The sequence below is a fragment of the Schistocerca nitens genome, unplaced genomic scaffold, assembly GCF_023898315.1.
Source record: "Schistocerca nitens isolate TAMUIC-IGC-003100 unplaced genomic scaffold, iqSchNite1.1 HiC_scaffold_466, whole genome shotgun sequence".
Taxonomy (NCBI): domain Eukaryota; kingdom Metazoa; phylum Arthropoda; class Insecta; order Orthoptera; family Acrididae; genus Schistocerca; species Schistocerca nitens.
In genome coordinates, this window is record NW_026045999.1 from 4,861,735 (window position 1) to 4,887,845 (window position 26,111).

Here is a 26,111-nt window from a genome sequence, read left to right on the forward strand (position 1 = left end):
AGTATCGATATATAATGAAAAGTATCGATATATAATGAAAAGTATCGATATATAATGAAAAGTATCGATATATAATGAAAACTATCGATATATAATGAAAAGTATCGAAAAGATATCGAAAAGTATCGAAAAGATATGGAAAAGTATCGAAAAGATATCGAAAAGTATCGATATATCGAAAAGTATCGATATATCGATAAGTATCGATATATCGATAAGTATAGATATATCGAAAAGTATCGATATATCGATAAGTATCGATATATCGATAAGTATCGATATATCGATAAGTATCGATATATCGATAAGTATCGATATATCGATAAGTATCGACATATCGAAAAGTGTCGATATATCGAAAAGTATCGATATATCGAAAAGTATCGATATATCGTAAAGTATCGATATATCGAAAAGTACCGATATATCGAAAAGTACCGAAAAGATATCGAAAAGTACCGAAAAGATATCGAAAAGTACCGAAAAGATATCCAAAAGTACCGAAAAGATATCGAAAAGTACCGAAAAGGTATCGAAAAGTACCGAAAATATATCGAAAAGTATCGAAAAGATATCGAAAAGTATCGAAAAGATATCGAAAAGTATCGAAAAGATATCGAAAAGTATCGAAAAGATATCGAAAAGTATCTATATATAATGAAAAGTATCTATATATAATAAAAAGTTTCGATATATAATGAAAAGTATCGATATATAATGAAAAGTATCGAAAAGATATCGATAAGTATCGAAAAGATATCGATAAGTATCGAAAAGATATCGATAAGCATCGAAAAGGTATCGATAAGTATCGAAAAGATATCGAAAAGTATCGAAAAGATATCGAAAAGTATCGAAAAGACATCGAAAAGTATCGAAAAGATATCGAAAAGATATCGAAAAGTATCGAAAAGATATCGAAAAGTATCGAAAAGATATCGAAAAGTATCTATATATATCGAAAAGTATCTATATATATCGAAAAGTATCTATATATATCGAAAAGTATCTATATATAATGAAAAGTATCGATATATAATTAAAAGTATCGATATATAATGAAAAGTATCGATATGTAATGATAAGTATCGATATATAATGATAAGTATCGATATATAAGTACCGAAAAGATATCGAAAAGTACCGAAAAGATATCGAAAAGTACAGAAAAGATATCGAAAAGTATCGAAAAGATATCGAAAAGTATCGAAAAGATATCGAAAAGTATCGATATATCGATAAGTATCGAAAAGATATCGAAAAGTATCGATATATCGATAAGTATCGATATATCGAAAAGTATCGATATATCGAAAAGTATCGATATAACGAAAAGTATCGATATATCGAAAAGTATCGATATATCGAAAAGTATCGATATATCGATAAGTATCGATATATCGATAAGTATCGATATATCGATAAGTATCGATATATCGATAAGTATCGATATATCGATAAGTATCGATATATCGATAAGTATCGATATATCGTAAAGTATCGACATATCGAAAAGTATCGATATATCGAAAAGTATCGATATATCGATAAGTATCGATATATCGATAAGTAACGAAAAGATATCGAAAAGTACCGAAAAGATATCGAAAAGTACCGAAAAGATATCGAAAAGTACCGAAAAGATATCAAAAAGTACCGAAAAGATATCGAAAAGTACCGAAAAGGTATCGAAAAGTACCGAAAAGATTTCGAAAAGTATCGAAAAGATATCGAAAAGTATCTATATATAATGAAAAGTATCTATATATAATAAAAAGTATCGATATATAATGAAAAGTATCGATATATAATGAAAAGTATCGAAAAGATATCGATAAGTATCGAAAAGATATCGATAAGTAACGAAAAGATATCGATAAGTATCGAAAAGATATAGATAAGTATCGAAAAGATATCGATAAGTATCGAAAAGATATCGAAAAGTATCGAAAAGACATCGAAAAGTATCGAAAAGATATCGAAAAGATATCGAAAAGTATCGAAAAGATATCGAAAAGTATCTATATATATCGAAAAGTATCTATATATATCGAAAAGTATCTATATATATCGAAAAGTATCTATATATAATGAAAAGTATCGATATATCGATAAGTATCGATATATCGATAAGTATCGATATATCGAAAAGTATCGATATATCGATAAGTATCGATATATCGATGAGTATCGATATATCGAGAAGTATCGAAATATCGAAAAGTATCGATATATCGATAAGTATGGATATATCGAATAGTATCGATATATCGAAAAGTATCGATATATCGATAAGTATCCATATATCGATAAGTATCTATATATCGATATATCGATAAGTATCGATATATCGATAAGTATCGATATATCGATAAGTACCGATATATCGATAAGTATCGATAAGTATCGATATATCGATAAGTATCGATATATCGATAAGTATCGATATATCGATAAGTATCGATATATCGATAAGTATCGACATATCGAAAAGTATCGATATATCGAAAAGTATCGATATATCGTAAAGTATCGATATATCGAAAAGTACCGATATATCGAAAAGTACCGAAAAGATATCGAAAAGTATCGAAAAGATATCGAAAAGTGCCGAAAAGATATCCAAAAGTACCGAAAAGATATCCAAAAGTACCGAAAAGATATCCAAAAGTACCGAAAAGATATCGAAAAGTACCGAAAAGATATCTAAAAGTACCGAAAAGATATCGAAAAGTACCGAAAAATTTTCGAAAAGTATCGAAAAGATATCGATAAGTATCGAAAAGATATCGATAAGTATTTATATATAATGAAAAGTATCTATATATAATAAAAAGTATCGATATATAATGAAAAGTATCGATATATAATGAAAAGTATCGAAAAGATGTCGATAAATATCGAAATATATCGATAAGTATCGAAAAGATATCGATAAGTATCGAAAAGATATCGATAAGTATCGAAATTTTATAGATAAGTATCGAAAAGATATCGAAAAGTATCGAAAAGATATCGAAAAGTATCGAAAAGACATCGAAAAGTATCGAAAAGATATCGAAAAGATATCGAAAAGTATCGAAAAGATATCAGAAAGTATCGAAAAGATATCGAAAAGTACCGAAAAAATATCGAAAAGTATCGATGTATCGAAAAGTATCGATATATCGATAAGTATCGATATATCGAAAAGTATCGATATATCGAAAAGTATCGATATATCGATAAGTTTCGATATATCGAAAAGTATCGATATATCGATAAGTATCGATATATCGAAAAGTATTGATGTATCGAAAAGTATCGATATATCGATAAGTATCGATATATCGAAAAGTATCGATATATCGAAAAGTATCGATGTATCGAAAAGTATCGATATATCGATAAGTATCGATATATCGAAAAGTATCGATATATCGAAAAGTATCGATATATCTAATAGTATCGATATATCAAGAAGTATCGATATATCGAAAAGTATCGATATATCGAAAAGTATCGATATATCGAAAAGAATCGATATATCGATAAATATCGATATATCGAAAAGTACCGAAAAGATATCGATAAGTACCGAAAAGATATCGATAAGTACCGAAAAGATATCGATAAGTACCGAAAAGATATCTAAAAGTACCGAAAAGATATCTAAAAGTACCGAAAAGATATCGAAAAGTACCGAAAAGATATCGAAAAGTACCGAGAAGATATCGAAAAGTACCGAAAAGATATCGAAAAGTATCGAAAAGATATCGAAAAGTATCGAAAAGATATCGAATAGTATCGATATATATCGAAAAGCATCGATATATATCGAAAAGTATCTATATATAAGGAAAAGTATCGATATATAAGGAAAAGTATCGATATATAATGAAAAGTATCAATATATAATGAAAAGTATCGATATATAGTGAAAAGTATCGAAAAGATATCGAAAAGTATCGAAAAGATATCAAAAAGTATCGAAAAGATATCGAAAAGTATCGAAAAGATATCGAAAAGTATCGATATATCGATAAGTATCGATATATCGATAAGTATCGACATATCGATAAGTATCGATATATCGATAAGTATCGACATATCGATAAGTATCGATATATCGATAAGTATCGATGTATCGAAAAGTATCGATATATCGATAAGTATCGATGTATCGAAAAGTATCAATATATCGATATCGATGTATCGAAAAATATCGATATATCGATAAGTATCGATATATCGATAAGTATCGATATATCGATAAGTATCGATATATCGAAAAGTATCGATATATCGAAAAGTATCGATATATCGATAAGTATCGATATATCGAAAAGTATCGATATATCGAAAAGTATCGATATATCGATAAGTATCGATATATCGATAAGTATCGATATATCGATAAGAGTCGATAAGTATCGATATATCGATAAGTATCGATATATCGATAAGTATCGATATATCGATAAGTATCGATATATCGATAAGTGTCGATATATCATTAAGTATCGATATATCGATAAGTATCGATGTATCGAAAAGTATCGATATATCGAAAAGTATCGATATATCGAAAAGTATCGATATATCGAAAAGTATCGATATATCGAAAAGTATCGATATATCGAAAAGTATCGATATATCGAAAAGTACCGATATATCGATAAGTACCGATATATCGAAAAGTACGGAAAAGATATCGAAAAGTATCGAAAAGATATCGAAAAGTATCGAAAAGATATCGAAAAGTAGCGAAATAATATCGAAAAGTATCGAAAAGATATCGAAAAGTATCGAAAAGATATCGAAAAGTATCGAAAAGATATCGAAAAGTGTCTATATATAATGAAAAGTATCTATATATAATAAAAAGTATCGATATATAATGAAAAGTATCGATATATAATGTGAAAAGTATCGAAAAGATATCGATAAGTATCGAAAGGATATCGATAAGTATCGAAAAGATATCGATAAGTATCGAAAAGATATCGATAAGTATCGAAAAGATATAGATAAGTTTCGAAAAGATATCGAAAAGTATCGAAAAGACATCGAAAAGTATCGAAAAGTTATCGAAAAGTATCGAAAAGATATCGAAAAGTATCGAAAAGTTATCGAAAAGTATCGAAAAGATATCGAAAAGTATCGAAAAGATATCGAAAAGTATCGAAAAGATATCGAAAAGTATCTATATATATCGAAAAGTATCTATATATATCGATAAGTATCTATATATAATGAAAAGTAGCGATATATAATTAAAAGTATCGATATATAATGAAAAGTATCGACATATAATGATAAGTATCGATATATAATGATAAGTATCGATATATAAGTACCGAAAAGATATCGAAAAGTACCGAAAAGATATCGAAAAGTACCGAAAAGATATCGAAAAGTATCGAAATGATATCGAAAAGTATCGAAAAGATATCGAAAAGTATCGAAAAGGTATCAAAAAGTATCGATATATCGAAAAGTATCAATATGTCGAAAAGTATCGATATATCGATAAGTATCGATATATCGATAAGTATCGAAAAGATATCGAAAAGTATCGAAAAGATCGAAAAGTATCGAAAAGATATCGCAAAGTATCGATATATCGAAAAGTATCGATATATCGAAAAGTATCGAAAAGATATCGAAAAGTATCGATATATCGAAAAGTATCAATATGTCGAAAAGTATCGATATATCGATAAGTATCGATATATCGATAAGTATCGATATATCGAAAAGTATCGATATGCCGAAAAGTATCGATATATCGATAAGTATTGATATATCGATAAGTATCGATATATCGATAAGTATCGATATATCGACAAGTATCGATATATCGAAAAGTATCGATATATCGATAAGTATCGATATATCGATAAGTATCGATATATCGAGAAGTATCGAAATATCGAAAAGTAACGATATATCGATAAGTATGAATATATCGAATAGTATCGATATATCGAAAAGTATCGATATATCGATAAGTATCCATATATCGATAAGTATCTATATATCGATATATCGATAAGTATCGATATATCGATAAGTATCGATATATCGAAAAGTATCGATATATCGATAAGTATCGATATATCGATAAGTATCGATATATCGATAAGTATCGATATATCGAAAAGTATCGATATATCGATAAGTATCGATATATCGATAAGTATCGATATATCGTAAAGTATCGATATATCGAAAAGTACCGATATATCGAAAAGTACCGAAAAGATATCGAAAAGTATCGAAAAGATATCGAAAAGTACCGAAAAGATATCGAAAAGTACCGAAAAGATATCCAAAAGTACCGAAAAGATATCGAAAAGTACCGAAAAGATATCGAAAAGTACCGAAAAGATATCGAAAAGTACCGAAAAATTTTCGAAAAGTATCGAAAAGATATCGATAAGTATCGAAAAGATATCGATAAGTATTTATATATAATGAAAAGTATCTATATATAATAAAAAGTATCGATATATAATGAAAAGTATCGATATATAATGAAAAGTATCGAAAAGATATCGATAAGTATCGAAAAGATATCGATAAGTATCGAAAAGATATCGACAAGTATCGAAAAGTTATCGATAAGTATCGAAATTTTATAGATAAGTATCGAAAAGATATCGAAAAGTATCGAAAAGATATCGAAAAGTATCGAAAAGACATCGAAAAGTATCGAAAAGATATCGAAAAGATATCGAAAAGTATCGAAAAGATATCGAAAAGTATCGAAAAGATATCGAAAAGTACCGAAAAAATATCGAAAAGTATCGATATATCGAAAAGTATCGATATATCGAAAAGTATCGATATATCGATAAGTATCGATATATCGAAAAGTATCGATGTATCGAAAAGTATCGATATATCGATAAGTATCGATACATCGAAAAGTATCGATATATCGATAAGTATCGATATATCGAAAAGTATCGATGTATCGAATAGTATCGATATATCGATAAGTATCGATATATCGAAAAGTATCGATATATCGAAAAGTATCGATGTATCGAAAAGTATCGATATATCGATAAGTATCGATATATCGAAAAGTATCGATATATCGAAAAGTATCGATATATCTAATAGTATCGATATATCAAAAAGTATCGATATATCGAAAAGTATCGATATATCGAAAAGTATCGATATATCGAAAAGAATCGATATATCGATAATTATCGATATATCGAAAAGTACTGAAAAGATATCGATAAGTACCGAAAAGATATCGATAAGTACCGAAAAGATATCTAAAAGTACCGAAAAGATATCTAAAAGTACCGAAAAAATATCGAAAAGTACCGAAAAGATATCGAAAAGTATCGATATATCGAAAAGTACCGATATATCGAAAAGTACCGAAAAGATATCGAAAAGTATCGAAAAGATATCGAAAAGTGCCGAAAAGATATCCAAATGTACCGAAAAGATATCCAAAAGTACCGAAAAGATATCGAAAAGTACCGAAAAGATATCGAAAAGAACCGAAAAGATATCGAAAAGTACCGAAAAGATATCGAAAAGTATCGAAAAGATATCGAAAAGTATCGATATATCGATAAGTATCGATATATCGATAAGTATCGATATATCGAAAAGTATCGATATATCGAAAAGTATCGATATATCGATAAGTATCGATATATCGAATAGTATCGATATATCGAAAAGTATCGATATATCGAAAAGTATCGATATATCGATAAGTATCGTTATATCGATAAGAGTCGATAAGTATCGATATATCGATAAGTATCGATATATCGATAAGTATCGATGTATCGAAAAGTATCGATATATCGAAAAGTATCGATGTATCGAAAAGTATCGATATATCGAAAAGTATCGATATATCGAAAAGTATCGATATATCGAAAAGTATCGATATATCGAAAAGTACCGATATATCGATAAGTACCGATATATCGAAAAGTACCGAAAAGATATCGAAAAGTATCGAAAAGATATCGAAAAGTATCGAAAAGATATCGAAAAGTAGCGAAATAATATCGAAAAGTATCGAAAAGATATCGAAAAGTATCGAAAAGATATCGAAAAGTATCGAAAAGATATCGAAAAGTGTCTATATATAATGAAAAGTATCTATATATAATAAAAAGTATCGATATATAATGAAAAGTATCGATATATAATGTGAAAAGTATCGAAAAGATATCGATAAGTATCGAAAAGATATCGATAAGTATCGAAAAGATATCGATAAGTATCGAAAAGATATCGATAAGTATCGAAAAGATATAGATAAGTTTCGAAAAGATATCGAAAAGTATCGAAAAGACATCGAAAAGTATCGAAAAGTTATCGAAAAGTATCGAAAAGATATCGAAAAGTATCGAAAAGTTATCGAAAAGTATCGAAAAGATATCGAAAAGTATCGAAAAGATATCGAAAAGTATCGAAAAGATATCGAAAAGTATCGAAAAGATATCGAAAAGTATCTATATATATCGAAAAGTATCTATATATATCGAAAAGTATCTATATATATCGAAAAGTATCGATATATAATTAAAAGTATCGATATATAATGAAAAGTATCGATATATAATGATAAGTATCGATATATAATGATAAGTATCGATATATAAGTACCGAAAAGATATCGAAAAGTACCGAAAAGATATCTAAAAGTACCGAAAAGATATCGAAAAGTATCGAAAAGATATCGAAAAGTATCGAAAAGATATCGAAAAGTATCGAAAAGATATCAAAAAGTATCGATATATCGTTAAGTATCGAAAAGATATCGAAAAGTATCGATATATCGATAAGTATCGATATATCGAAAAGTATCGATATATCGAAAAGTATCGATATATCGATAAATATCGATATATCGATAAGTATCGATATATCGATAAGTATCGATATATCGATAAGTATCGATATATCGATAAGTATCGATATATCGATGAGTATCGATATATCGCAAAGTATCGATATATCGATAAGTATCGATATATCGGTAAGTACAGAAAAGATATCGAAAAGTACCGAAAAGATATCGATAAGTACCGGAATGATATCGAAAATTACCGAAAAGATATCGAAAAGTACCGAAAAGATATCGAAAAGTACCGAAAAGATATCGAAAAGTACCGAAAAGATATCGAAAAGTACCGAAAAGATATCGAAAAGTACCGAAAAGGTTTCGAAAAGTACCGAAAAGATATCGAAAAGTACCGAAAAGATATCGAAAAGTACTGAAAAGATATCGAAAATTACCGAAAAGATATCGAAAAGTACCGAAAAGATATCGACAAGTACCGAAAAGATATCGACAAGTACCGAAAAGATATCGACAAGTACCGAAAAGATATCGAAAAGTACCGAAAAGATATCGAAAAGTATCGAAAAGATATCGAAAAGTATTGAAAAGATATCGAAAAGTATCGCAAAGATATCGAAAAGTATCGAAAAGATATCGAAAAGTATCGATATATCGATAAGTATCGATATATCGAAAAGTATCGAAAAGATATCGAAAAGTATCGATATATCGAAAAGTATCAATATGTCGAAAAGTATCGATATATCGATAAGTATCGATATATCGATAAGTATCGATATATCGAAAAGTATCGATATGCCGAAAAGTATCGATATATCGATAAGTATCGATATTTCGATAAGTATCGATATATCGATAAGTATCGATATATCGATAAGTATCGATATATCGAAAAGTATCGATATATCGATAAGTATCGATATATCGATAAGTATCGATATATCGAGAAGTATCGAAATATCGAAAAGTATCGATATATCGATAAGTATGGATATATCGAATAGTATCGATATATCGAAAAGTATCGATATATCGATAAGTATCCATATATCGATAAGTATCTATATATCGATATATCGATAAGTATCGATATATCGATAAGTATCGATATATCGATAAGTACCGATATATCGATAAGTATCGATAAGTATCGATATATCGATAAGTATCGATATATCGATAAGTATCGATATATCGATAAGTATCGATATATCGATAAGTATCGATATATCGAAAAGTATCGATATATCGAAAAGTATCGATATATCGTAAAGTATCGATATATCGAAAAGTACCGATATATCGAAAAGTACCGAAAAGATATCGAAAAGTATCGAAAAGATATCGAAAAGTGCCGAAAAGATATCCAAAAGTACCGAAAAGATATCCAAAAGTACCGAAAAGATATCGAAAAGTACCGAAAAGATATCGAAAAGTACCGAAAAGATATCGAAAAGTACCGAAAAGATATCAAAAGGTATCGAAAAGATATCGAAAAGTATCGAAAAGATATCGAAAAGTATCGTAAAGATATCGAAAAGTATCGAAAAGATATCGAAAAGTATCGATGTATCGATAAGTATCGATATATCGATAAGTATCGATATATCGATAAGTATCGATATATCGAAAAGTATCGATATATCGAAAAGTATCGATATATCGAAAAGTATCGATATATCGAAAAGTATCGATATATCGATAAGTATCGATATATCGAAAAGTATCGATATATCGATAAGTATCCATATATCAATAAGTATCGATATATCGATATATCGATAAGTATCGATGAATCGATAAGTATCGATATATCGAAAAGTATCAATATGTCGAAAAGTATCGATATATCGATAAGTATCGATATATCGATAAGTATCGATATATCGAAAAGTATCGATATGCCGAAAAGTAACGATATATCGATAAGTATCGATTTATCGATAAGTATCGATATATCGATAAGTATCGATATATCGATAATTATCGATATATCGAAAAGTATCGATATATCGATAAGTATCGATATATCGATAAGTATCGATATATCGAGAAGTATCGAAATATCGAAAAGTACGATATATCGATAAGTATCGATATATCGATAAGTATCGATATATCGAAAAGTATCGATATATCGAAAAGTATCGATATATCGTAAAGTATCGATATATCGAAAAGTACCGATATATCGAAAAGTACCGAAAAGATATCGAAAAGTATCGAAAAGATATCGAAAAGTGCCGAAAAGATATCCAAAAGTACCGAAAAGATATCCAAAAGTACCGAAAAGATATCGAAAAGTACCGAAAAGATATCGAAAAGTATCGAAAAGATATCGAAAAGTATTGAAAAGATATCGAAAAGTATCGATATATCGATAAGTATCGATATATCGAAAAGTATCGAAAAGATATCGAAAAGTATCGATATATCGAAAAGTATCAATATGTCGAAAAGTATTGATATATCGATAAGTATCGATATATCGATAAGTATCGATATATCGAAAAGTATCGATATGCCGAAAAGTATCGATATATCGATAAGTATCGATATATCGATAAGTATCGATATATCGATAAGTATCGATATATCGGTAAGTATCGATATATCGAAAAGTATCGATATATCGATAAGTATCGATATATCGATAAGTATCGATATATCGAGAAGTATCGAAATATCGAAAAGTATCGATATATCGATAAGTATGGATATATCGAATTGTATCGATATATCGAAAAGTATCGATATATCGATAAATATCCATATATCGATAAGTATCTATATATCGATATATCGATAAGTATCGATATATCGATAAGTATCGATATATCGATAAGTACCGATATATCGATAAGTATCGATAAGTATCGATATATCGATAAGTATCGATATATCGATAAGTATCGATATATCGATAAGTATCGATATATCGATAAGTATCGATATATCGAAAAGTATCGATATATCGAAAAGTATCGATATATCGTAAAGTATCGATTTATCGAAAAGTACCGATATATCGAAAAGTACCGAAAAGATATCGAAAAGTATCGAAAAGATATCGAAAAGTGCCGAAAAGATATCGAAAAGTATCGAAAAGATATCGAAAAGTATCGAAAAGATATCGAAAAGTATCTATATATAATGAAAAGTATCTATATATAATAAAAAGTATCGATATATAATGAAAAGTATCGATATATAATGAAAAGTAACGAAAAGATATCGATAAGTATCGAAAAGATATCGATAAGTAACGAAAAGATATTGATAAGTATCGAAAAGATATAGATAAGTATCGAAAAGATATCGATAAGTATCGAAAAGATATCGAAAAGTATCGAAAAGACATCGAAAAGTATCGAAAAGATATCGAAAAGATATCGAAAAGTATCGAAAAGATATCGAAAAGTATCTATATATATCGAAAAGTATCTATATATATCGAAAAGTATCTATATATATCGAAAAGTATCTATATATAATGAAAAGTATCGATATATAATTAAAAGTATCGATATATAATGAAAAGTATCGATATATAATGATAAGTATCGATATATAATGATAAGTATCGATATATGAGTACCGAAAAGATATCGAAAAGTACCGAAAAGATATCGAAAAGTACCGAAAAGATATCGAAAAGTACCGGAAAGATATCGAAAAGTACCGAAAAGATATCGAAAAGTACCGAAAAGATATCGAAAAGTACCGAAAAGATTTCGAAAAGTACCGAAAAGATTTCGAAAAGTACCGAAAAGATATCGAAAAGTACCGAAAAGATATCGAAAAGTACCGAAAAGATATCGACAAGTACCGAAAAGATATCGACAAGTACCGAAAAGATATCGACAAGTACCGAAAAGATATCGACAAGTACCGAAAAGATATCGAAAAGTATCGAAAAGATATCGAAAAGTATCGAAAAGATATCGAAAAGTATCATAAAGATATCGAAAAGTATCGAAAAGATATCGAAAAGTATCGATGTATCGATAAGTATCGATATATCGATAAGTATCGATATATCGATAAGTATCGATATATCGAAAAGTATCGATATATCGAAAAGTATCGATATATCGAAAAGTATCGATATATCGAAAAGTATCGATATATCGATAAGTATCGATATATCGAAAAGTATCGATATATCGATAAGTATCCATATATCAATAAGTATCGATATATCGATATATCGATAAGTATCGATGAATCGATAAGTATCGATATATCGAAAAGTATCGATATATGGAAAAGTATCGATATATCGATAAGTATCGATATATCGATAAGTATCGATATATCGATAAGTATCGATATATCGAGAAGTATCGATTTATCGAAAAGTATCGATATATCGAAAAGTATCGATATATCGAGAAGTATCGATTTATCGAAAAGTATCGATATATAGAAAAGTATCGATTTATCGAAAAGTATCGATATATCCGATATATCGATAAGTATCGATATATCGAAAACTATCGATATATCGAAAAGTATCGATATATCGAAAAGTATCGATATATAGAAAAGTATCGATATATCGTAAAGAATCGATATATCGAAAAGTATCGAAAAGATATCGATAAGTACCGAAAAGATATCGATATATCCGATATATCGATAAGTATCGATATATCGAAAACTATCGATATATCGAAAAGTATCGATATATCGAAAAGTATCGATATATCGATAAGTATCGATATATCGAAAAGTATCGATATATCGATAAGTATCCATATATCAATAAGTATCGATGTATCGATATATCGATAAGTATCGATGAATCGATAAGTATCGATATATCGAAAAGTATCGATATATCGAAAAGTATCGATATATCGATAAGTATCGATATATCGATAAGTATCGATATATCGATAAGTATCGATATATCGAGAAGTATCGATTTATCGAAAAGTATCGATATATCGAAAAGTATCGATATATCGAGAAGTATCGATTTATCGAAAAGTATAGATATATAGAAAAGTATCGATATATCGAAAAGTATCGATATATCCGATATATCGATAAGTATCGATATATCGAAAACTATCGATATATCGAAAAGTATCGATATATCGAAAAGTATCGATATATCGAAAAGTATCGATATATCGATAAGTATCGATAAGATATCGAAAAGTACCGATAAGATATCGAAAAGTACCGAAAAGATATCGAAAAGTATCGATATATATCGAATAGTATCGATATATATCGAAAAGTATTGATATATATCGAAAAGTATCTATATATAAGGAAAAGTATCGATATATAAGGAAAACTATCGATATATAATGAAAAGTATCGATATATAATGAAAAGTATCGATATATAATGATAAGTATGGATATATAATGATAAGTATCGATATATAATGATAAGTATCGATATATAATGATAAGTATCGATATATAAAGATAAGTATCGATATATATTAAAATGTATCGATATATAATGAAAAGTATCGAAAAGATATCGAAAAGTATCGAAAACATATCGAAAAGTATCGAAAAGATATCGAAAAGTATCATAAAGATCGATAAGTATCGAAAAGATATCGAAAAGTATCGGTATATCGAAAAGTATCGATATATCGAAAAGTATCGATATATCGATAAGTATCGATATATCCGATATATCGATAAGTATCGATATATCGAAAACTATCGATATATCGAAAAGTCTTGATATATCGAAAAGTATCGATATATCGAAAAGTATCGATATATCGAAAAGTATCGATATATCGATAAGTATCGATATATCGACAAGTATCGATATATCGAAAAGTATCGATATATCGAAAAGTATCGATATATCGATAAGTATCGATATATCGATAAGTATCGATATATCGAAAAGTATCGATATATCGATAAGTACAGAAAAGGTATAAGTACCGAAAAGATATCGACAAGTACCGAAAAGATATCGACAAGTACCGAAAAGATATCGACAAGTACCGAAAAGATATCGAAAAGTATCGAAAAGATATCGAAAAGTATCGAAAAGATATCGAAAAGTATCGTAAAGATATCGAAAAGTATCGAACAGATATCGAAAAGTATCGATGTATCGATAAGTATCGATATATCGATAAGTATCGATATATCGATAAGTATCTATATATCGAAAAGTATCGATTTATCGAAAAGTATCGATATATCGAAAAGTATCGCTATATCGAAAAGTATCGATATATCGATAAGTATCGATATATCGAAAAGTATCGATATATCAATAAGTATCCATATATCAATAAGTATCGATATATCGATATATCGATAAGTATCGATAAATCGATAAGTATCGATATATCGAAAAGTATCGATATATCGAAAAGTATCGATACGACGATAAGTATCGATATATCGATAAGTATCGATATATCGATAAGTATCGATATATCGAGAAGTATCGATTTATCGAAAAGTATCGATATATCGAAAAGTATCGATATATCGAGAAGTATCGATTTATCGAAAAGTATCGATATATAGAAAAGTATCGATATATCGAAAAGTATCGATATATCCGATATATCGATAAGTACCGATATATCGAAAACTATCGATATATCGAAAAGTATCGATATATCGAAAAGTATCGATATATCGAAAAGTATCGATATATCGATAAGTATCGATAAGATATCGAAAAGTACCGATAAGATATCGAAAAGTACCGAAAAGATATCGAAAAGTATCGATATATATCGAATAGTATCGATATATATCGAAAAGTATTGATATATATCGAAAAGTATCTATATATAAGGAAAAGTATCGATATATAAGGAAAACTATCGATATATAATGAAAAGTATCGATATATAATGAAAAGTATCGATATATAATGATAAGTATGGATATATAATGATAAGTATCGATATATAATGATAAGTATCGATAGATAATGATAAGTATCGATATATAAAGATAAGTATCGATATATAATAAAATGTATCGATATATAATGAAAAGTATCGAAAAGATATCGAAAAGTATCGAAAAGATATCGAAAAGTATCGAAAAGATATCGAAAAGTATCATAAAGATCGAAAAGTATCTAAAAGATATCGAAAAGTATCGATATATCGAAAAGTATCGATATATAGAAAAGTATCGATATATCGATAAGTATCGATATATCCGATATATCGATAAGTATCGATATATCGAAAACTATCGATATATCGAAAAGTATTGATATATCGAAAAGTATCGATATATCGAAAAGTATCGATATATCGAAAAGTATCGATATATCGATAAGTATCGATATATCGATAAGTATCGATATATCGAAAAATATCGATATATCGATAAGTATCGATATATCGATAAGTATCGATATATCGCAAAGTATCGATATATCGATAAGTATCGATACATCGGTAAGTATCGATATATCGATAAGTATCGATATATCGATAAGTACAGAAAAGGTATCGAAAAGTAGCGAAAAGATATCGAAAAGTACCGGAAAGATATCGAAAAGTACCGAAAAGATATCGAAAAGTACCGAAAAGATATCGAAAAGTACCGAAAAGATATCGAAAAGTATCGAAAAGATATCGAAAAGTATCGAAAAGATATCGAAAAGTATCGAAATGATATCGAAAAGTATCGAAAAGATATCGAAATGTATCGATATATCGAATAGTATCGATATATCGAATAGTATTATTATATCGATAAGTATCGATATATCGAAAAGTACCGATATATCGAAAAGTACCGATATATCGATAAGTATCGATATATCGATAAGTATCGATAAGTATCGATATATCGATAAGTATCGATATATCGATAAGTATCGATATATCGATAAGTATCGATATATCGATAAGTATCGATATGTCGATAAGTATCGATATATCGATAAGTATCGATATATCGAAAAGTATCGATATATCGAAAAGTATCGATATATCGTAAAGAATCGATATATCGTAAAGTATCGATATATCGAAAAGTACCGATATATCGAAAAGTACCGAAAAGATATCGAAAAGTATCGAAAAGATATCGAAAAGTACCGAAAAGATATCGAAAAGTACCGAAAAGATATCCAAAAGTACCGAAAAGATATCGAAAAGTACCGAAAAGATATCGAAAAGTACCGAAAAGATATCGAAAAGTACCGAAAAATTTTCGAAAAGTATCGAAAAGATATCGATAAGTATCGAAAAGATATCGATAAGTATTTATATATAATGAAAAGTATCTATATATAATAAAAAGTATCGATATATAATGAAAAGTATCGATATATAATGAAAAGTATCGAAAAGATATCGATAAGTATCGAAAAGATATCGATAAGTATCGAAATTTTATAGATAAGTATCGAAAAGATATCGAAAAGTATCGAAAAGATATCGAAAAGTATCGAAAATACATCGAAAAGTATCGAAAAGATATGGAAAAGTATCGAAAAGATATCGAAAAGTGTCTATATATAATGAAAAGTATCTATATATAATAAAAAGTATCGATATATAATGAAAAGTATCGATATATAATGTGAAAAGTATCGAAAAGATATCGATAAGTATCGAAAAGATATCGATAAGTATCGAAAAGATATCGATAAGTATCGAAAAGATATCGATAAGTATCGAAAAGATATAGATAAGTTTCGAAAAGATATCGAAAAGTATCGAAAAGACATCGAAAAGTATCGAAAAGTTATCGAAAAGTATCGAAAAGATATCGAAAAGTATCGAAAAGTTATCGAAAAGTATCGAAAAGATATCGAAAAGTATCGAAAAGATATCGAAAAGTATCGAAAAGATATCGAAAAGTATCTATATATATCGAAAAGTATCTATATATATCGAAAAGTATCTATATATATCGAAAAGTATCTATATATAATGAAAAGTAGCGATATATAATTAAAAGTATCGATATATAATGAAAAGTATCGATATATAATGATAAGTATCGATATATAATGATAAGTATCGATATATAAGTACCGAAAAGATATCGAAAAGTACCGAAAAGATATCGAAAAGTATCGAAAAGATATCGAAAAGTATCGAAAAGATATCGAAAAGTATCGAAAAGATATCAAAAAGTATCGATATATCGATAAGTATCGAAAAGATATCGAAAAGTATCGATATATCGATAAGTATCGATATATCGAAAAGTATCGATATATCGAAAAGTATCGATATAACGAAAAGTATCGATATATCGAAAAGTATCGATATATCGATAAGTATCGATATATCGAAAAGTATCGATATATCGATAAGTATCGAAAAGATATCGAAAAGTATCGAAAAGATCGAAAAGTATCGAAAAGATATCGCAAAGTATCGATATATCGAAAAGTATCGATATATCGAAAAGTATCGAAAAGATATCGAAAAGTATCGATATATCGAAAAGTATCAATATGTCGAAAAGTATCGATATATCGATAAGTATCGATATATCGATAAGTATCGATATATCGAAAAGTATCGATAAATCGATAAGTATCGATATATCGATAAGTATCGATATATCGATAAGTATCGATATATCGAAAAGTATCGATATATCGATAAGTATCGATATATCGATAAGTATCGATATATCGAAAAGTATCGTTATATCGATAAGTATCGAAAAGATATCGAAAAGATCGAAAAGTATCGAGAAGATATCGCAAAGTATCGATATATCGATAAGTATCGATATATCGAAAAGTATCGATATATCGATAAGTATCGATATATCCGATATATCGATAAGTATCGATATATCGAAAAGTTTCGGTAAATCGATAAGTATCGATATATCGATAAGTATCGATATATCGAAAAGTATCGATATATCGAAAAGTATCGATATATCGAAAAGTGTCGATATATCGAAAAGTATCGATTTATCGAAAAGTATCGATATATCGAAAAGTACCGATATATCGAAAAGAATCGATATATCGAAAAGTATCGAAATATCGAAAAGTATCGATATATCGATAAGTATCGATAAGATATCGAAAAGTACCGAAAAGATATCGAAAAGTACCGAAAAGATATCGAAACGTATCGAATAGTATCGATATTTATCGAAAAGTATCGATATATATCGAAAAGTATCTATATATAAGGAAAAGTATCGATATATAATGAAAAGTATCGATATATAGTGAAAAGTATCGATATATAATGATAAGTATGGATATATAATGATAAGTATCGATATATAATGATAAGTATCGATATATAATAATAGGTATCGATATATAATGATAAGTATCGATATATAATGAAAGGTATCGATATATAATAAAAAGTATCGATATATAATGAAAGGTATCGATGTATAATAAAAAGTATCGATATATAATGAAAAGTATCGAAAAGATATCGAAAAGTATCGAAAAGATATCGAAAAGTATCGAAAAGATATCGAAAAGTATCGAAAAGTATCGAAAAGATATCGAAAAGTATCGAAAAGATCGAAGAAAAGATATCGAAAAGTATCGTTATATCGATAAGTATCGATATATCGAAAAGTATCGATATATCGATAAGTATTGATATATCCGATATATCGATAAGTATCGATATATCGAAAAGTATCGATAAATCTATAAGTATCGATAAATCGATAAGTATCGATACATCGATAAGTATCGATAAGTATCGATATATCGATAAGTATCGATATATCGATAAGTATCGATATATCGATAAGTATCGATATATCGATAAGTATCGATATGTCGATAAGTATCGATATATCGATAAGTATCGATATGTCGAAAAGTATCGATATATCGAAAAGTATCGATATATCGTAAAGAATCGATATATCGTAAAGTATCGATATATCGAAAAGTACCGATATATCGAAAAGTACCGAAAAGATATCGAAAAGTATCGAAAAGATATCGAAAAGTACCGAAAAGATATCGAAAAGTACCGAAAAGATATCCAAAAGTACCGAAAAGATATCGAAAAGTACCGAAAAGATATCGAAAAGTACCGAAAAGATATCGAAAAGTACCGAAAAATTTTCGAAAAGTATCGAAAAGATATCGATAAGTATCGAAAAGATATCGATAAGTATTTATATATAATGAAAAGTATCTATATATAATAAAAAGTATCGATATATAATGAAAAGTATCGATATATAATGAAAAGTATCGAAAAGATATCGATAAGTATCGAAAAGATATCGATAAGTATCGAAAAGATATCGATAAGTATCGAAAAGATATCGATAAGTATCGAAATTTTATAGATAAGTATCGAAAAGATATCGAAAAGTATCGAAAAGATATCGAAAAGTATCGAAAAGACATCGAAAAGTATCGAAAAGATATCGAAAAGATATCGAAAAGTATCGAAAAGATATCGAAAAGTATCGAAAAGATATCGAAAAGTACCGAAAAAATATCGAAAAGTATCGATATATCGAAAAGTATCGATATATCGAAAAGTATCGATATATCGATAAGTATCGATATATCGAAAAGTATCGATGTATCGAAAAGTATCGATATATCGATAAGTATCGATACATCGAAAAATATCGATATATCGATAAGTATCGATATATCGAAAAGTATAGATGTATCGAAAAGTATCGATATATCGATAAGTATCGATATATCGAAAAGTATCGATATATCGAAAAGTATCGATGTATCGAAAAGTATCGATATATCGATAAGTATCGATATATCGAAAAGTATCGATATATCGAAAAGTATCGATATATCTAATAGTATCGATATATCAAGAAGTATCGATATATCGAAAAGTATCGATATATCGAAAAGTATCGATATATCGAAAAGAATCGATATATCGATAAATATCGATATATCTAAAAGTACCGAAAAGATATCGATAAGTACCGAAAAGATATCGATAAGTACCGAAAAGATATCTATAAGTACCGAAAAGATATCTAAAAGTACCGATAGGATATCTAAAAGTACCGAAAAGATATCGAAAAGTACCGAGAAGATATCGAAAAGTACCGAAAAGATATCGAAAAGTATCGAAAAGATATCGAAAAGTATCGAAAAGATATCGAACAGTATCGATATATATCGAAAAGCATCGATATATATCGAAAAGTATCTATATATAAGGAAAAGTATCGATATATAAGGAAAAGTATCGATATATAATGAAAAGTATCGATATATAATGAAAAGTATCGATATATAATGAAAAGTATCGAAAAGATATCGAAAAGTATCGAAAAGATATCAAAAAGTATCGAAAAGATATCGAAAAGTATCGAAAAGATATCGAAAAGTATCGATATATCGATAAGTATCGATATATCGATAAGTATCGACATATCGATAAGTATCGATATATCGATAAGTATCGACATATCGATAAGTATCGATATATCGATAAGTATCGATGTATCGAAAAGTATCGATATATCGATAAGTATCGATATATCGAAAAGTATCAATATATCGATATCGATGTATCGAAAAATATCGATATATCGATAAGTATCGATATATCGATAAATATCGATATATCGATAAGTATCGATATATCGAAAAGTATCGATATATCGAAAAGTATCGATATATCGATAAGTATCGATATATCGAAAAGTATCGATATATCGAAAAGTATCGATATATCGATAAGTATCGATATATCGATAAGTATCGATATATCGATAAGAGTCGATAAGTATCGATATATCGATAAGTATCGATATATCGATAAGTATCGATATATCGATAAGTGTCGATATATCGATAAGTATCGATATATCGATAAGTATCGATGTATCAAAAAGTATCGATATATCGAAAAGTATCGGTATTTCGAAAAGTATCGATATATCGAAAAGTATCGATATATCGAAAAGTATCGATATGTCGAAAAGTATCGATATATCGAAAAGTACCGATATATCGATAAGTACCGATATATCGAAAAGTACCGAAAAGATATCGAAAAGTATCGAAAAGATATCGAAAAGTATCGAAAAGATATCGAAAAGTAGCGAAATAATATCGAAAAGTATCGAAAAGATATCGAAAAGTATCGAAAAGATATCGAAAAGTATCGAAAAGATATCGAAAAGTGTCTATATATAATGAAAAGTATTTATATATAATAAAAAGTATCGATATATAATGAAAAGTATCGATATATAATGTGAAAAGTATCGAAAAGATATCGATAAGTATCGAAAAGATATCGATAAGTATCGAAAAGATATCGATAAGTATCGGAAAGATATCGATAAGTATCGAAAAGATATAGATAAGTTTCGAAAAGATATCGAAAAGTATCGAAAAGACATCGAAAAGTATCGAAAAGTTATCGAAAAGTATCGAAAAGATATCGAAAAGTATCGAAAAGTTATCGAAAAGTATCGAAAAGATATCGAAAAGTATCGAAAAGATATCGAAAAGTATCGAAAAGATATCGAAAAGTATCGAAAAGATATTGAAAAGTATCGAAAAGATATCGAAAAGTATCTATATATATCGAAAAGTATCTATATATATCGAAAAGTATCTATATATATCGAAAAGTATCTATATATAATGAAAAGTATCGATATATAATTAAAAGTATCGATATATAATGAAAAGTATCGATATATAATGATAAGTATCGATATATAATGATAAGTATCGATATATAAGTACCGAAAAGATATCGAAAAGTACCGAAAAGATATCGAAAAGTACCGAAAAGATATCGAAAAGTATCGAAAAGATATCGAAAAGTATCGAAAAGTTATCGAAAAGTATCGAAAAGATATCAAAAAGTATCGATATATCGATAAGTATCGAAAAGATATCGAAAAGTATCGATATATCGATAAGTATCGATATATCGAAAAGTATCGATATATCGAAAAGTATCGATATAACGAAAAGTATCGATATATCGAAAAGTATCGATATATCGATAAGTATGATTTATCGAAAAGTATCGATATATCGATAAGTATCGATATATCGAAAAGTATCGATATATCGAAAAGTATCGATATATCGATAAGTATTGATATATCCGATATATCGATAAGTATCGATATATCGAAAAGTATCGATAAATCTATAAGTATCGATAAATCGATAAGTATCGATATAACGAAAAGTATCGATATATCGAAAAGTATCGATATATCGAAAAGTATCGATATATCTAAAAGTATCGATACATCGAAAAGTATCGATATATCGAAAAGTATCGATATATCGATAAGTATCGATAAGATATCGAAAAGTATCGATATATCGAAAAGTATCGATATATCGAAATGTATCGATATATCGATAAGTATCGATATATCGAAAAGTATCGAAAAGATATCGATAAGTACCGAAAAGATATCGATAAGTACCGAAAAGATATCGAAAAGTATCGATATATATCGAAAAGTATCTATATATAAGGAAAAGTATCGATATATAAGCAAAAGTATCGATATATAATGAAAAGTATCGATATATAATGAAAAGTATCGATATATAATGAAAAGTATCGATATATAATGAAAACTATCGATATATAATGAAAAGTATCGAAAAGATATCGAAAAGTATCGAAAAGATATCGAAAAGTATCGAAAAGATATCGAAAAGTATCGATATATCGAAAAGTATCGATATATCGATAAGTATCGATATATCGATAAGTATAGATATATCGAAAAGTATCGATATATCGAAAAGTATCGATATATCGATAAGTATCGATATATCGGTAAGTATCGATATATCGATAAGTATCGATATATCGATAAGTATCGACATATCGAAAAGTGTCGATATATCGAAAAGTATCGATATATCGAAAAGTATCGATATATCGTAAAGTATCGATATATCGAAAAGTACCGATATATCGAAAAGTACCGAAAAGATATCGAAAAGTACCGAAAAGATATCGAAAAGTACCGAAAAGATATCCAAAAGTACGGAAAAGGTATCGAAAAGTACCGAAAAGGTATCGAAAAGTACCGAAAATATATCGAAAAGTATCGAAAAGATATCGAAAAGTATCGAAAAAATATCGAAAAGTATCGAAAAGATATTGAAAAGTATCGAAAAGATATCGAAAAGTATCTATATATAATGAAAAGTATCTATATATAATAAAAAGTATCGATATATAATGAAAAGTATCGATATATAATGAAAAGTATCGAAAAGATATCGATAAGTATCGAAAAGATATCGATAAGTATCGAAAAGATATCGATAAGTATCGAAAAGATATCGATAAGTATCGAAAAGATATAGATAAGTATCGAAAAGGTATCGATAAGTATCGAAAAGATATCGAAAAGTATCGAAAAGATATCGAAAAGTATCGAAAAGACATCGAAAAGTATCGAAAAGATATCGAAAAGATATCGAAAAGTATCGAAAAGATATCGAAAAGTATCGAAAAGATATCGAAAAGTATCTATATATATCGAAAAGTATCTATATATATCGAAAAGTATCTATATATATCGAAAAGTATCTATATATAATGAAAAGTATCGATATATAATTAAAAGTATCGATATATAATGAAAAGTATCGATATATAATGATAAGTATCGATATATAATGATAAGTATCGATATATAAGTACCGAAAAGATATCGAAAAGTACCGAAAAGATATCGAAAAGTACCGAAAAGATATCGAAAAGTATCGAAAAGATATCGAAAAGTATCGAAAAGATATCGAAAAGTATCGATATATCGATAAGTATCGAAAAGATATCGAAAAGTATCGATATATCGATAAGTATCGATATATCGAAAAGTATCGATATATCGAAAAGTATCGATATAACGAAAAGTATCGATATATCGAAAAGTATCGATATATCGATAAGTATCGATATATCGATAAGTATCGATATATCGATAAGTATCGATATATCGATAAGTATCGATATATCGAAAAATATCGATATATCGTAAAGTATCGATATATCGAAAAGTATCGATATATCGATAAGTATCGATATATCGATAAGTATCGATATATCGAAAAGTATCGATATATCGATAAGTATCGATATATCGATAAGAATCGATATATCGATAAGTACCGAAAAGATATCGAAAAGTACCGAAAAGATATCGAAAAGTACCGAAAAGATATCGAAAAGTACCGAAAAGATATCAAAAAGTACCGAAAAGATATCGAAAAGTACCGAAAAGATATCGAAAAGTACCGAAAAGATTTCGAAAAGTACCGAAAAGATATCGAAAAGTACCGAAAAGATATCGAAAAGTACCGAAAATATATCGAAAAGTACCGAAAAGATATCGAAAAGTACCGAAAAGATATCGAAAAGTACCGAAAAGATATCGAAAAGTACCGAAAAGATATCGAAAAGTACCGAAAAGATATCGACAAGTACCGAAAAGATATCGAAAAGTACCGAAAAGATATCGAAAAGTATCGAAAAGATATCGAAAAGTATCGTTAAGATATCGAAAAGTATCGTAAAGATATCGAAAAGTATCGAAAAGATATCGAAAAGTATCAATGTATCGATAAGTATCGATATATCGATAAGTATCGATATATCGATAAGTATCGATATATCGAAAAGTATCGATATATCGATAAGTATCGATATATCGAAAAGTATCGATATATCGAAAAGTATCGATATATCGAAAAGTATCGATATATTGATAAGGATCGATATATCGAAAAGTATCGATATATCGATAAGTATCCATATATCAATAAGTATCGATATATCGATATATCGATATATATATATATATATATATATCGATATATCGATAAGTATAAGTATATATCGATAAGTATCGATATATCGATAAGTATCGATATATCGAAAAGTATCGATATATCGATAAGTATCGATATATCGATAAGTATCGATATATCGATAAGTATCGATAAATCGATAAGTATCGATATATCGATAAGTATCGATATATGGAGAAGTATCGATATAACGAGAAGTATCGATATATCGAAAAGTATCGATATATCGAAAAGTATCGATATATCGATAAGTATCGATGTATCGAAAAGTATCCATATATCGAAAAGTATCAATATATCGAAAAGTATCGATATATCGAAAAGTATCGATATATCGATAAGTATCGATATATCGAGAGGTATCGATATATCGAAAAGTATCGATATATCGAAAAGTATCGATATAACGAAAAGTATCGGTATATCGAAAAGTATCGATATATCGAAAAGTACCGATATATCGATA

General features: G+C 27.8%; 2 protein-coding genes across 2 annotated transcripts; both read left to right on the forward strand.

Moving 5' to 3' along the window:
- The first annotated feature begins 94 nt into the window (after positions 1-94).
- Positions 95-11,191, forward strand: LOC126232211 (repetitive organellar protein-like). The gene is made up of 19 exons (XM_049942505.1): positions 95-182; positions 467-664; positions 706-965; positions 1,592-1,757; positions 1,871-2,017; positions 2,977-3,117; positions 3,905-4,061; positions 4,663-4,805; positions 4,920-5,201; positions 5,323-5,451; positions 6,268-6,465; positions 6,507-6,806; positions 7,337-7,571; positions 7,943-8,085; positions 8,200-8,482; positions 9,024-9,227; positions 9,281-9,479; positions 10,171-10,408; positions 11,070-11,191. Exons 1-19 carry the CDS (start codon positions 95-97, stop codon positions 11,189-11,191), a joined length of 3,633 nt encoding a protein of 1,210 aa, XP_049798462.1.
- Positions 11,192-11,288: 97 nt separating this feature from the next.
- LOC126232212 (repetitive organellar protein-like) lies at positions 11,289-25,331 on the forward strand. Its single transcript, XM_049942506.1, has 23 exons — positions 11,289-11,388; positions 12,113-12,319; positions 12,421-12,850; positions 14,760-14,941; positions 15,863-15,972; positions 16,312-16,473; positions 16,815-17,097; positions 17,139-17,345; positions 17,419-17,700; positions 17,842-17,977; positions 18,496-18,626; positions 19,215-19,360; positions 19,687-19,969; positions 20,011-20,310; positions 20,841-21,014; positions 21,056-21,212; positions 21,796-21,938; positions 22,053-22,376; positions 22,518-22,713; positions 22,876-22,937; positions 23,781-23,978; positions 24,020-24,321; positions 24,927-25,331. The coding sequence occupies exons 1-23, from the start codon at positions 11,289-11,291 to the stop codon at positions 25,329-25,331; spliced, it is 4,920 nt and encodes a 1,639-aa protein (XP_049798463.1).
- Positions 25,332-26,111: the final 780 nt, after the last annotated feature.

What these genes read in the sequence shown, in the direction of transcription:
- LOC126232211 (XM_049942505.1), top strand. Translation starts at nt 95, where the DNA reads ATGAAAAGTATCGAAAAGATATCGAAAAGTATCGAAAAGATATGGAAA. An exon ending in GTATCTATATATAATGAAAA is followed by an intron (nt 665 to 705) that starts GTATCTATATAT and finishes TATAATGAAAAG; the next exon opens with TATCGATATATAATGAAAAG. An exon ending in AAGTATCGATATATCGAAAA is followed by an intron (nt 6,807 to 7,336) that starts GTATCGATATAT and finishes AGTACCGAAAAG; the next exon opens with ATATCGAAAAGTATCGATAT.
- LOC126232212 (XM_049942506.1), top strand. Translation starts at nt 11,289, where the DNA reads ATGTCGAAAAGTATTGATATATCGATAAGTATCGATATATCGATAAGT. An exon ending in GTATTTATATATAATGAAAA is followed by an intron (nt 17,098 to 17,138) that starts GTATCTATATAT and finishes TATAATGAAAAG; the next exon opens with TATCGATATATAATGAAAAG. An exon ending in AAGTATCGACATATCGATAA is followed by an intron (nt 21,213 to 21,795) that starts GTATCGATATAT and finishes TATATCGATAAG; the next exon opens with TACCGATATATCGAAAAGTA.